General features: G+C 39.5%; 1 protein-coding gene across 2 annotated transcripts; it reads left to right on the top strand.

The window, feature by feature from the left end:
• The first annotated feature begins 5693 nt into the window (after positions 1 to 5693).
• On the top strand, positions 5694 to 10583 carry LOC311285111 (PI-actitoxin-Afv2b-like). Of its 2 annotated transcripts, none has more exons than XM_084400572.1 (3): positions 5694 to 5849; positions 10019 to 10195; positions 10330 to 10583. In XM_084400572.1, exons 1-3 carry the CDS (start codon positions 5768 to 5770, stop codon positions 10338 to 10340), a joined length of 270 nt encoding a protein of 89 aa, XP_084256698.1. In that variant the 5' UTR covers positions 5694 to 5767; the 3' UTR covers positions 10341 to 10583. The 2 variants fall into 2 exon arrangements, with proteins under 2 accessions (XP_084256698.1, XP_084256697.1); XM_084400571.1 differs by lacking the exon at positions 5694 to 5849 and adding an exon at positions 6353 to 6604.
• Positions 10584 to 14980: the final 4397 nt, after the last annotated feature.

Genomic DNA, 14980 nt, shown 5'->3' on the forward strand with positions numbered 1-14980 from the left:
ACCTGACAAAACCAACGTACTGTTCTTACGTTTTAAACTTATTGTTATTACAATTATTTTTATTTTTCAGCCATAAATTAAGATATATCTTTTAGCATAACTTATAAGGTTAACTAACGTTACTCTACCGCGAGACCGCGGCCATAGAAACAGTTAAAACCCATCGCGTTTTGTGTAAAAAAAAAAAAAAAAAGTCCATATAAGCCAACAGATTTATAAATTCTGTTTCCGAGAATTTTCTTACAACTCTTACTTAACGTTTAAGTTACTTACCCGTGTTCATCCTGGAGGCGAGCGAACGCTTGGCCTGTTTCTATTTTAACGCTTCTAGTCAGTCTGGAATTAAATAATTTACGAATATCATCCGTGTGAGTTGATTTTATATCAATTTTATTTGGTAACGTTCAATATTTAAATTACGTTCTAAACGTTAGTCCATGAGAGTAATAATTTAGTCCTGTCAGCCATCACGAACGTGAGCAGCAGTCAACTGAGGCGACTCGGAGATCGCGGCGTCCGTCAGCATCGAGAACCTCCTAAAACAGAAAGTGAAGTTCGTTTACCAAAACTGATAAATACGTGAAATAAGTTTCTAATCTTTGAGCTGCTAATTTAAATAAGTTTGCTTCTAATCATACACTCAGAAAAAAGGCAACGTTAACCGTTACTCTCTGTACAAATTAGGCCTATTACTTCAAGTGTACATATTGGTACCTTTTAGCTTTTGTACCTTAGGGTAGCAGCTACTGCCCCAGTGACAGCTTTGTACCTTTTTTCTGAAAGTGTACAGTTATATGTACATATGTACAGTTCAATTTCCATTGAAAGTTTAACAATTATTTTTAAAAAGACTTTATTGTTGTTAACCTCAAGCTCACATTGATCATTCTTTTTCTTTTTTTCAGAAAATTAGGTGGACGGGGAAACAATAGATTGTGGCCTCACAGAGAACATTATCTCATATTTATTTTAAGGCTCCTTTAAAAAACAGTCCAAGTTCAATAAATTTGCACATGAGATGAAGGAGGTGATAGCACTAACACTAGAGCCAGTGCCAGCAGAATCCCACCAACAGACTTCGACTACAGAAATGCAAGTATAACGTTTCGGGTTACTTGACTGTAACCCTGTTCCCTGAAAAAGCAGAACGAGATGCTGCGCTGCTCAGCGCATTGGGAACGTCTTTAATCGTGACCAGCTGTGAATAATGTGTGTAACACGTCAATAGAATTGACCCGGAGGCGCCCGCGGCGCGAGGCTATAAATAGATGAGCCACAGGTGCATTGTCAGGATATTTTGTCTGAAGAGCAGTCCTGGGACATCTTCAGCACAGCAATGCAGTGCATTGGGAACGAGAATACCCACGCCGCTGTGCTTGAAGGTGTCTGGACCCCTTACGGTTGTGTAGATGTGCTCACAAGAACGCAAGAAGGCCTCAGATATTAGCTTGTGATGTCGACTCAAGGACGTGAGAGCCCGGAGTGGCATTAACATCCAAACTATAAAATCTTATGAATGTGTTCAGAGAGGACTAGCCTGCCGCATCACAAACAAATTGCAAGGGGGTACCTCTTGCCAGAGCACTTGAAGAGGCGACCCCCCCTGGTGGAGTGAGCCCTAAGAACCCGTTGGTGAAACTTGCGCGCCTCATAGGCAAGAGGAATAGCATCCCTGACCCAATGTGACGTGGTCTGCTTGGTGGCGGCCGCCCCTTGTAACGGTGGGGTTACAATTTTTTAGAAAGGACACGAAGCACTGAACGCGTGCTCTTGCCTTTATTTCCCCGTGACAGGAATTTCTCCTGGGCCCAGGGAAAAATCTGCCTCGCTATTCTGTTCAGATTGCGTGAGTGCAGACCTCCCTGGTGATTTATGTAAGAGCCTGCCGCTGTGTTGTCCCCCCGCACTAGGACATGACAGCCTCTCAACTGAGGGAGAAAGTATTTCAGGGCCAGAAATACATATTCCATCAACTTGAGGCAATTGATTTGCCAATCGAGATGATGCCTCCCCAGATCCTTTGGGCTGGACGAGCACTTAAGGCCGCTACCCAGCCCGACAGGGAGGCGTCTGTCGTTAGCATTCTGTGACGGCAAGACGCACCTAGAGTGGGACCCAAGGTGAGGAACCGGGGTCTGAACCACGTAGAAAGGGAACGAAGCCACAGCGCGTGACTTACCATAAACATGGATTTTTAGAAAGGACACGAAGCACTCAGCGCCTGCTCTTAACTTTATTTGCCCTTGGGGATTTTATAGCGATTTTGAGCCACAATCGAAGTGGTCTCATGTGCAAAAGGCCCAGATGGATCACTGTGGACGCAGCTGCCATGAGACCTATGTAATGTCCTGACCTAGCCAGATGTTGCTTTAGGGTGTTTAAAATGGTCTTGACATGAGTGGAGGACAGTTGTGCCCCCGATGGTGACAAAGTCCCATTTAAGTCCCATTTAACCCCCAAGCACGTTACCCTCTGGGGAAGAGAGTGTACGCTCTTCTTGGCGTTGCATCTCAGCCCCATAGAGAGAAGATGAGCGGGGATCGATCTCGATGTCGAAGCGCAAGCTCTTGAGACTGGGCCAGTATCAGCCAATCGTCTATGTAACGTGGCTAGGTCGAATGGAAGGACCCGATATTGGTAAGCTTCGCCCACAAAAGCAAACCTCGGGAACTTCCGTGTTGTGGCAATATTTCTATGTGAAAATATGCGTCTTTAAGATCGACCGTGAAGAACCAATCGTGATGTTGAATTTGCAACACAATCTTCTTGATAGTTAGCATCTTGAACTTGAGCATTCTGACAGTTCAAGCCTCAAAGATCTAAAAACGGACGCAGTCCCCCATTTCTTTCTTTCTTAAGACCGCAGTTGCGCCTACTCCTGTTTCACGGTAGTGGGAACCACACCGTTAAAACGAAGAGGGCAACATATTCCTTTTTCCTGTCTTTAGGACACAAAAAGAGATGCCCGGCAGTAGCTTCCACGCTGCCAAAGTCTCTTTAATACTTCCTGTTAGGGGAATGTTAAATGTTATTGTTTGGGGAATGTTATGTTATGATTATTGTGTATTGTATTTGTCTCATGTTTAGTGGTCCTAGGTGAAAATGGTCATTTTGACTCTCCTTCACAAAATAGTGGATTACTCAGTCAATATTCATTACATTTAATATTTAGGTTTTCATCAATATTAAAGTTTGTCTTTTTTCAGAAAAAAAAAATTAACAAAATCACAAATTTGAGCCAGGGAAGTTTCTGAAATTTGGTCAATTTGACACGGATTGACTCATTTGCATAATACCTTTTTTAAGGAATTAGTTGTGCACAATGTTGCAGCTTTAAATTTAATATCTCTCTTTGTGATCATAAAACATGTAAGGGAAGGAAATAGTGAATGACATATGGTTTTGAGGTTTAACTTTTATTATTATTATTTTAATTATTATTGTTCTGTACTTTTAAATTTGATCCAATAGGAGATTGCTGTCATTGGTGAGAATTCATCCTCTATTGAGGGTCATGTGAATGTCCTGCATATCCAGTACAGAAAGTTGCGACCAGACACCTTGGTGGTCAAAGACTGAACGCAGCGAACTTCTGCATGGCGAAGGAGGGAGATAAGAGATGGGCTGACTGTGGAGGATATACTTAAGAAATACCCTTTCTTAAAAACACCCTCAGGAGTCAGTGATATCACTGATTTTATATCAGTTCTCAGCTTAAAATAAATGTTGGATGTTGATGTAAGCTAAAAGTATACTAAACTGATCATTTACAGTTATAACTCTTTTGTAAAAACATTTCATTTTCTAAACCCTCAGGTGAACAAATATATGTCCATTCAAGCTTAGAAATATTTGTACAATGATATTACTAAAGGGAAATTGCAATGAAAGAGGCAACATAGAATATTAAAATATGTTTTAAAAAAATTAGTTCATGTGAATAATTAACTTTCTCTTTCTGTCTATTTTCAGCTGTGTGATGAAGTTGACCGAATGCATTCATCAACTCTCAAATCTTAAAATCTGTCCTTTTAAGGGTACTGGCCCAGTGACAAGCGTTTTGCTCCTTATGATGGCAAATTTGTACTCCATACAGCACATTAAAAAGGCCAGAAAGCTCTTTATCATTTATTAAACATTCAAAATTACATTTTTCACAGGATGAACATTTTAAGCACTGTCACAATGTGTCATAACAGGATGCATATGTTGAGCAATTTTACTTCAACTTTTTATACTCTTTTATACGTTTAAAAAAAGAGTGGACTAACATAGCCCTCATGGACTAACGACTAAAAACGCAATCAGTTACTCGCGTTATTGTAACTAAGACTTGTTCATCTTCGAAAACACAACTGAAGATGTTTTAAATTAAATCTGAGAGGTTTCTGTCCATCCACTGATATTCCACTCAACTACAACTTTGTTGCTTTAAAAAGTTTATAAAGAGTTCATGAACTAATCAATATGAACTACAAAGTTGTAGTTGAGTGGATAAAAAGTTGAAGTAAAATTGCTCAACATATGCATCCTGTTATGACACATTGTGATAGTGCTTAAAATGTTCATCCTGTGAAAAATGTAATTTTGAATGTTTAATAAATGATAAAGAGCATTCTGGCCTTTTTAATGTGCTGTATGGAGTACAAATTTGCCATCATAAGGAGCAAAACACTTGTCACTGGGGCAATACCCTTAAAAGGACAAATTTTAAGATTTGAGAGTTGATGAATGCATTCGGTCAACTTCATCACACAGCTGAAAATAGACAGAAAGAGAAAGTTAATTATTCACATGAACTAATTTTTTTAAAACATATTTTAATATTCTATGTTGCCTCTTTCATTGCAATTTCCCTTTAGTAATATCATTGTACAAATATTTCTAAGCTTGAATGGACATATATTTGTTCACCTGAGGGTTTAGAAAATGAAATGTTTTTACAAAAGAGTTATAACTGTAAATGATCAGTTTAGTATACTTTTAGCTTACATCAACATTCAACATTTATTTTGAGCTGAGAACTGATATAAAATCGGTGATATCACTGACTCCTGAGGGTGTTTTTAAGAAAGGGTATTTCTTAAGTATATCCTCCACAGTCATCCCATCTCTTATCTCCCTCCTTCGCCATGCAGAAGTTCAATGCATTCGTACGCAAGTTACTTGATATTGATGTACCATATAAATATAAAAATATATGTACAATAAAACAATCAAAATGTATCGTAGCATCTCTTAGATATGATGCAAAAATATAATTGATTTTCAGTTTGTTTAATGGTTTATCTTCTTCAGTACAGTAAATTTCCCCACTGAAATAAAGATATGGTAGCCAATTGAATGATAGCACAGAAGTGCAAAGTTTGTTTACAATATGAATTGTGATGTGAAACATTTATTTTGTTGTACTTGGTTGTTATATATAGTGTCTACATGTAACTAAAGGTCAGAATATATACAGTATTTATTCCTTATACATATTAGTATTGCTTATTTTAGGTTTTTGATAACTGTTTTTATGTAAAAGTGAACTGTAATAAAAAATAAAATAAGTTATTCTAATTCCTATTTCTTCTAAATCCTAATCTAATTACTATTTTCTTTTATACACAAATTTAGCATTCAGTTCTTTTCATAACAGGCAGTGAGCAAAAAAGTGGTTTCTGTTGAACAGGAAATAGATACGTCAACCCACAAAGAGCAGATACATTAGGGCAGAACAGGGAAGACTGAAACAGACACAAAACAAGTGAGTAATGTAAACATGTCCAAGATGATATTAATATTAGTCTGTCTTTTCCTTGGGAATATTCCTTCATTTGTATTTTCAGAATCATCTAAACCGAGTGAGTATGGTATAACTGCTGTTTTTAAAATATAATGTTGTTTTTTTCTTTATTGATTAGATATGACATTATGTTGCCTTTACAAAACATATAACAAAAAGTATAAAAAAAAAACCCACATGGTTTACCAAAGTAATTTCTAAACGACTTAAATAAGGGTAGGGTACGTCATCTTTTAATTAATTTCCTCACCATTTTGTGGTTTTATATAAAAAAAAATTAAAACTACGGTTGTACAACATTTAAGATGTTAAAATATAATATGTTAACATATATAGGGCCTAAAAAGTCTGGCCACAGTGTTTATTTCATCAGAAGAGGTGACCATTCAGCAGAGGTGGAAAGTAACGAATTACATTTACTAGCGTTATGTAATAGAGTAGTTTTTTTTTTGTGTACTTCTACTTTAAGTAGTTTTTAAAATCTGTAATTTTACTTAAGTACGTTTTGATTGAAGTATTGTACTTCACTACATTTTAAATCATATCCGTTACTGAGTAAAAAAATAACTAATAATACGAATCGCGCTCCGGAAACTACTGCAAGGGCGGGAGAACAAATGTGCAAAAGAAAAGAAGTGATGCAACACCGTCGAAAGCGAACCATTGTCAGTATGGGCAATATCTGGATGTGCAGTAAACGACTGCGCGTGGTTGTCCTCGAGGATAGATATACAATTTGTAAAAAATGTGGATGCAAAGTGGCTGAAAAAGGAGGAAACACACAGAACACCATCCCTCTGCGGATAAAGGAAGGTAGCCTATGTCCCGTTTATATTTAGATGCAGAGGGAATCCCAGAATCCAGTCATGCAAAATGAATTTACAGTATAGGTACTTGCACACTGAGTCCAAACATTTTCGTATGCTTTCTAAATGCATTTTCATCATTTTATTTGAGAAAAACCATTGTCAAATACACTCTGGAACAGGTCTTCACTGCAACCCGTCAAAATAAAAGTTTGGTTTAAATAGGAGAAATTATGAAAGAAATATATTATTGTAGACCTACAATAGAAAGCACTTCTCAGAATAATAACAACAATAATAAGACAATTTATTTAAATATTATTTAACCCTCATGTGGTGTTCGGGTCATTTTGACCCGGAGAGAATTTTCTTTTACCCCAAAATACTAGTTAATGTTATCGCTTTGGACTGAAACTTAGTGACTTTATTCACAGATGGTATAACTACTTCTCAAATGTTTTTTGACAATTTTCTTACTTTTTTAGGGGGGGATTTTGTCACCTTGTTACACTTGTGGTCTTCCCGGTCAAAAATGACCGGATTACAAAAAATTGCTTATAAATCACTTGTTATGCTATATTATCACCCAATATTGGATTCAATCTTTTTGTCAACTTGTTCTCTTTCAATTAGGACTGGTTTTATATTTCTATTTGCATCTGATTAATCGTAGGCCTCATTTATTTGACAGTAGGCATCTCTTTTTTTTTTTTTTTTTAAACAAATTTTTTAATAATTGTGGAAATTTTAAATAAAATCTGAAGAAAATTGGCACTGTTGATCACACTAGTCTACTTTAATATTTCACCAGGAATTTTGTTTTGAAAAACTTTTATTTTGTACAAAATGGCACATTGTCACACTTGTGGTCTTCCCGGTCAAAAATGACCGGCCTACAAAAAATTGCTTACAGAACGTTGGCACAATAACATACCCAACCTTCTAACAACGTTTTAACAACATGGCCAAAAGGTTGCTATAACTACGTTGTGTGGTGAAGGTTGTTACAGCGTTGTCACAGTGTTTACATTGAAAATGGCGCAAATCAAAAGACACATCTGACCTGAGTATGTTTCAATCTCTCCTCTCTTCCTTTTCTATTGTTGTTCATGCTGAAAAATGTTCATACTTCCACAACAAGATCAACAGCTCCTCCAACACACGATCACTCTTCAAAACGTTCAACTCTCTCCTCTGTCCACCTCCACCACCACCCATCTCCTCCTTAACTGCTGACGATTTTGCTAACTACTTCACCAACAAAACAACAACTATCAGCAGTCAGTTCTCAGCTCCACACACACAAGAACCCAGACCAACCTCTCCCACAGCCAATAACCTTCTCTCCTCCTTCTCTCCACTAACCGAGGAAGAAGTATCTAAACTGATCCTCTCCAGTCATCCTACCACCTGCCCTCTAGACCCCATCCCCTCACACCTTCTACAAGCCATCTCTCCCACACTTCTTCCAGCACTCACACATCAACTCATCCCTCCATACTGGCACTTTCCCTACTGCATTCAAGCAGGCTCGGGTAACTCCACTGCTTAAAAAAACAATACTAAACACATCTTTTGCAGAGAATTACAGACCTATCTCTCTCCTACCATTCATTGCGAAGACACTTGAACGAGCTGTTTTCAACCAAGTAACATCCTTCTTGTCGCTGAACAACCAGCTGGATGTCAACCAATCCGGCTTCAAGAAAGGGCATTCAGCTGAGACTCCATTACTGTCGGTCACAGAAGCCCTACGGATTGCAAAAGCTGCTTCCAAATCTTCAGTTCTCATTCTCCTGGATCTGTCTGCTGCCTTCGACACTGTGAATCATCAGATTCAGGGTTCAGTTCTTGGACCCCTCCTCTTCTCCATCTACACCACATCACTGGGACACATCATACAGGCACATGGTTTCTTCTACCATTGCTATGCTGATGACACACAGCTCTTCCTCTCATTTCAACCAGATGATCCCACAGCAGCTCCACGGATCTCAAGCTGTCTGGCGGACATCTCCACATGGATGAAGGAACATCACCTGCAGCTCAACCTGGCAAAGACTGAGCTTCTCGTCCTCCCTGCCAATCCATCTCTTCAACATGACTTCACTATCCAGCTAGATTCATCATCAATCACCCCATCAAGGTCGGTCAGAAATCTTGGAGTAATACTGGATGACCAGCTGACCTTCACAGATCACATTTCAAAGACAGCTCGATCATGCAGGTTTGCTCTGCACAACATCAGGAAGATCAGGCCTTTCCTAACTGAGCATGCAACACAGCTTCTCGTCCAGGCCCTGGTCATTTCTAGGCTTAACTACTGCAATGCTCTTCTGGCTGGACTTCCATCATGTGCAACTAAACCTCTACAAATGATTCAGAATGCTGCAGCTCGTCTTGTCTTCAACGAGCCCAAGAGGGCCCACGTCACTCCTCTGTTCATCTCCCTGCACTGGCTACCACTCACTGCTCGCATCAAGTTCAAGGCATTGACGCTTGCTTACAGATCTATCACAGGCTCAGCTCCATCCTACTTTCACTCACTCCTACGAGTCTACACCCCTACCAGAAGCCTACGATCGGTCAACAAGCGACGTCTCGTGGTTCCATCACAGAAAGCCACAAAATCACTTTCCAGAACATTCTCATTCACAGTTCCATGCTGGTGGAATGCTCTTCCCACCCTACTCCGGAATGCAGAATCCCTGACTACTTTCAAAAGACAGCTGAAAACCCATCTCTTCCGTGAGCACTTCACCTCATACAATTTTTTAAAAAAATCTCCTTTTTCCTTTAAATCCTCGCTTATCGGGCTCATGCTACTCTGAACAATGCCTGAACTTAGTATTTTGAGCACTTCTTGCGTTGTTTCTTGCCTCTTCACGATGACTCGCTTAATTTAGTCCTAATTTGTAAGTCGCTTTGGACAAAAGCATCTGCTAAATGACTAAATGTAAATGTGTGTGTGTGTGTGTGTGTGTGTGTGTGCTTTATATGATTGATGAGGACACAAATTTGCATAATGACATGGGTATTACACTGGTATTATAGCATAAACATGGTTAAAGAGGACATTTCCTGACTCCTTGTAATTAAAATGGCTTAAAAAAACATACTAAACAATGTTTTATCAAAAATGTAAAAATGCAGAAAGTTTTCTGAGATGGGTAGGGTGAGGTTTAGGGGAGATAATATATAGTTTGTACAGTATAAAAACCATTACGCCTATGGAAAGTCCTCATAATGATAGGTGCCAACATGTGTGTGTGTGTGTGTGTGTGTGTGTGTGTTTATGAGACCGTTGTTTTTGTGTGTGTGATTCAAAGATGGATTACGGCCCAGCTGAGTGGCCCATAGTGACCCAGCACACACTTCATCTTGGTGTGGTCCTAATATATAGTGTATTTTGTCCATCTAGCTGCCTGTAGACTGCGTATGGACACTGGTCCTTGTAAAGCAGCCATACCCATGTGGGCCTTCGATTCTTCTGCGGGAAAGTGTGTGCCCTTCAAATATGGAGGCTGCAAGGGCAATGGCAACAAGTTCAACTGCAAGAAGGAGTGTGAGGAGTATTGCAGAGTCATGATGAGAAGAGGTAGGACACACACATTACACTGGGGGAAAACAACAACACATTTTTTTCATTAATAACCTTTATCTTATTATCAAAACTGTAAAGAGAAGCTCATATTGTGATACTTGTGTAATTTTTTGTTTTTGGATTTGCAGGAGATGACTAGTTTCTCACGGTGAACTGAGAATGGTGTGAATAAGAAAGGAGCATTACTTCGTTTTTAAAACAGAAAAGTGCAACATGGATCTGCTTCCAAAAGGCATTTATTTCAACATTAACACAATAAATAGAAACCTGTTAAATTGTCTGGTTGTGCAGTTTACTTTTATACATTTTAAGATGCTGTGGTTGTTGTGGTTGTTGTTGTTGTTTTGTTGTTTTTTTATTAAATAAAATGAAATAAAATGTATATATTTTAATTTCAATTAAATAAAAATTTATTTTAGTTTAATTTTAGGGATGTGCTCTATTTTCCTCTCACTGAATATTTTCCCTGGATTCCCCAACAGACAGTGTCCAGGAGAGGTCAGTGTTGTCTACTGAAGGCGATCCTGTGAACAGCTCTAGTCTTTGCAGTTGTGTGAAATCGCCTGCTGATCTGATTTCACTGCTGATCTGTGACCAGTATTATGGTTCTTGTAACAATACTGAAGCATTACGTTCAGGCTTATAAAGCTGATCCTGCATACGGGCAGTTTGGTAGTTTGGTACTTAATGGTAGTTTGAGCAAAGTCCCCAGCAGGCCTGCCAGGCTTCCTGCCCGCTGTTTCTCAGAATTCACGGCTGGTGATGTTGCTGTGAGAATGCTGGGAATATCCGGAGAGGAAAAAGGAACTGACGGCTTTCAGTGACCTTCCGGCCAGGGCCACATCACCTGCTCACACACACCCTCACACAGAAACAAATACACTCAAGCCGTAGACAAGCATGTACACTCTCAGAAAAAAAGGTACAAAAGCTGTCACTGGGACAGTACCCTTCACAAGGGTTATAATATGTACAGTTTAGGTACTAATATGTACGCTTTTGGTACCAATATGTACCTTTGAGGGACTAATATGATAATCTATAAATCACGTTCCCGGGGGGCGGGTTTATGTAAATTTTAGGGTTAGTGATGTCACTAACCCGGGAGGAATGTCGTGTTCAGCCGACCAGCCGTTTGTTGTAGTCCTTAAAAAGCAATTTCTTTAAAAGCAAATATCTCCCTTTGCTTTGAACTTTGAGCGTTGTAACTTTGCAGATGTTGTTTATGCTCAAACAGCAACATTACACACTAAATAAAGTTAGAAAAGTGAAATCATATTCAACCACCCCTTTAATACAATAAAACTGCACAAGACGTGTAGTGTGTACATATATAAACACACAAACATCCTCACTTACCAACACATGCTGATGCAGAAAACACAAACCCACAAAGCTACAGCACACTCTTTTTCACATAACACATTTTCAGTTTTACCCAACCGCACATTGCAAAATCTGAACTTCTTTAGAAATCACACACTTGTGTGTCATATGCTACAGGTGTTTGCACAAAAAGCACTGTGTGAAAATGCAAAAACAAATGTGAGCGACCGCCCCTGTCTTCACTACCAGTTCTACCAGAAAGACTCAGGAGGCAAAATAATGTAACAAGCATTCATTTATTAACAGCCCAGCAAGCAAGTATTGTGATATAAAGTTCTTTGGCGTAAGCCCCGTCCGTAGCTCGTAATCCGAGGGTACGGAATCTGCATTTCCTGCCTGAAGACGAAGGCAGGGGCACAGCCGACCCCCGGGAGGTATGGGAAGGGACCATCCTGGTGGTGGTGGGGAGCATGGAGGGGAATGAAAGCGTCAGCATCTGCGAACTCAGACGTGTAAGAACTGATCTTTTATACTACAAGTATTAGAACACTATTGGATAGATGAGAAGGTAAAAGTGACATAACAATTGAGTCTTCCCGGCAGAACTTACGCTAAAGCTTTCATTTCATTTCAAACCCGCATCCACCTACTGTGTATAAATGTTTATTAGTGATTTACTTTAAGACATGCTACTAGCGATCATACTCGCTGGGGATGGAGATGTAAAAAAAAAGAATGTGTATATCATCCTGCACTTTTTGTACAGTGGACATGAATGACACCTCAAATCGTGCAGCTTGTTGTGAAGAGATGTACTATTACTTTTACCACCCTGAACACAACTGCATAGCAACACCCTGGAAACCACCTAGAACACACTAGAGCAACTCCACAGAATTAATACAATCAAACTGCACAAGATGTGTATAGTAACACCCTGGAAACCATTCAGAACACATTAGCAACTGCATGGCAACACCCTGGAAACCACCCAGAACACATAACTGCATAGCAACACCCTGGAAACCATCCAGAACACATTAGCAACTGCATAGCAACACCCTGGAAACCACCCAGAACACATAACTGCATAGCAACACCCAGGAAACCATCCAGAACACATTAGCAACTGCATAGCAAAACCTTGGAAACCACCCAGAACACATTAGCAACTGCATGGCAACACCCTGGGAACAATCCAGAACACATTAGCAACTGCATAGCAACACCCTGGAAACCACCTAGAACACTTTAGCAACTACACAGCATTAATACAATTAAACTGCACAAGATGTGTATAGTAACACCCTGGAAATCATCCAGAACACATTAGCATCATGGGTGGAGAGTTTTACAAAGGTAAGCACCAATCACATTTTCCTCAGAAAACGTATAAATGTACTTTTATATCGTATGTCTCATTGGTGAAACACTCTGGCACAGCTGAAAGGTGTTACACATAATTGAGCCTTCTTACTATACATGTTGAGTCATGAAGTCAGATGAGTCTACCAGCTGTAGAGTTCCTGCAAACCTTTGATGTGCATGTTTCCCACAGGGTTGCAGTGGTCTGGGTAAATGAAGGATACATAAGGCATCTTGTGTGCGTCTATGTGTGTGTGTATGCGTGAGACTGGGACCAGTTTGTGGTGCTTCTTTGCTGTGGGAAGACTGCTGATGTGTAAATATGAAAAGAGTGTGTGAGCATCTGCGTGTGTACATGTGTCATGTCTGTTGGCAACTCAGGAAAAATGGTTTCAGACCGCTGAACAGGATCAAAGCCAGTCAGCTTAGACAGAAGGGTTCACTTCTCCTTCGAGATACACACATGGTCACACACATACATTTTCACACACATATTCAATCACACCCAGACTTTCCCACAGAGGGCCACTTTGAGTGAGCAGTTATGCAGAATTGCATAGCACACACACACACCCTTGAAGGTATGGTTCACAGAAAAATGTAAAATTCTCTCATCATATATCAACCTCAAGTCATTCCAAACCTGTGTGACTCTTTTTTTTCTGTGGAACACAAAATAATATTTTTTTATAGAATGTCTCTTTTTTCCATACAATGAAATTTAATGAAGTCCAGTGTTATTTTGGACACCATTGACTTTCATTGTATGGACAAAAAACAATAAAGATGATTCAAAATATCTTCTTTTTTGTTCGACAGAAGAAACAAAGTCATGGAGGGTTGTAATGACACGAGGTTGAGTAAATGTTTTGGGTGAACTATCCCTTTGTCCCCCTTTCCAGTTCCCATCCATTGAAACAGCATGGAAAAAGTCTTTGGAATTTCTTGTTTTTCACAGAAGAAAGAAAGTCATGCGGGTTTGGAACAACATAAGGGTGATTAAATGATGAAAGAATTTCATATTGGTTTTGAACTAATTATTTAAACCAGTTTCACTATGTCAATACATGCATCACCACAAGCATTCATTGCAGAAAAATATAAACCACACAGAACATGATTGACCAGAGATGAATTGCACCTCTCTTTTCCATAGCAATTAAACACAAGTTCAAGCAAAAACACGAGTAGGGAAAAAAAAGGGTGCTTGGATTCCTTTCTCCGTCTCCTTACAGGCTCTGAGCTCGACCGTGACCACAGGAAGAGCGAAGCCACTGATTGGTCATTGAGTCTCCACTCAAGCACATTTGTCAGCTTGGTTGTGTACATAGTAAAGCCCTCAGCAGGTTAGAATTAACTTTGTCAAACACTTCCCTTGCATATGATCAAAGCTATGCCCTCTTCCTGTGAAGATTTGACCTTCCTTTCATGTCTGACTGCTTCTTTTATTAAACAATAACTTAGGGATGTATTGACAATATTAGAGGTGCCATTTTCTTTCTTTTTTTATTACTATTATAGCTTGTTGAGACAAAGAAACTGCTTCTGTACAGTAGAAAATAAAGCTAATGAAATTGAGGCTGTCACTCTGTAGAATAGAAGAAAAAAAAACTTAAAAAAGGTCCTAGGACATTTACTTGGGGTATACCTTTCACCATCCATTAATAATACATTCGTTTATTATGAAAGACAGCCAAAAGTGAAAGAGGGACCCTTAACAAGTAAGAAAGCCTAGTAGGGGTTTCTACAGTTTTTACCCCTCTCTGTCCCCATTCGGTCTTCCCTCGTTGATCCCAACCCCCACTCCTCTCTCCCACCCAGACATCTCTCTCTCTCTCTCTCTGTCTTGGGCTGTATGGGGCAGCAGAGAGAAGGGGAGATGACAATGGAGAGAAAAGAGGGTTGCAGTTTGGGGGTCTACTGAATAGTCCCATTCAGCCTGCCCAGTCAAACAGAAACGCATCTCCCCACTCACTTACAACCCATAGTTTCACTGCAAACAACCAGGGCTTTATTCCCCACAATCACTTGCCAGCGCACACACTCACACTTGTGTAGCCCAAAAGGAGTGACGGCATGGCCAGACAT

Source organism: Rutilus rutilus (assembly GCF_951802725.1).
Source record: "Rutilus rutilus genome assembly, chromosome: 25".
Classification (NCBI taxonomy): Eukaryota; Metazoa; Chordata; class Actinopteri; order Cypriniformes; family Leuciscidae; genus Rutilus; species Rutilus rutilus.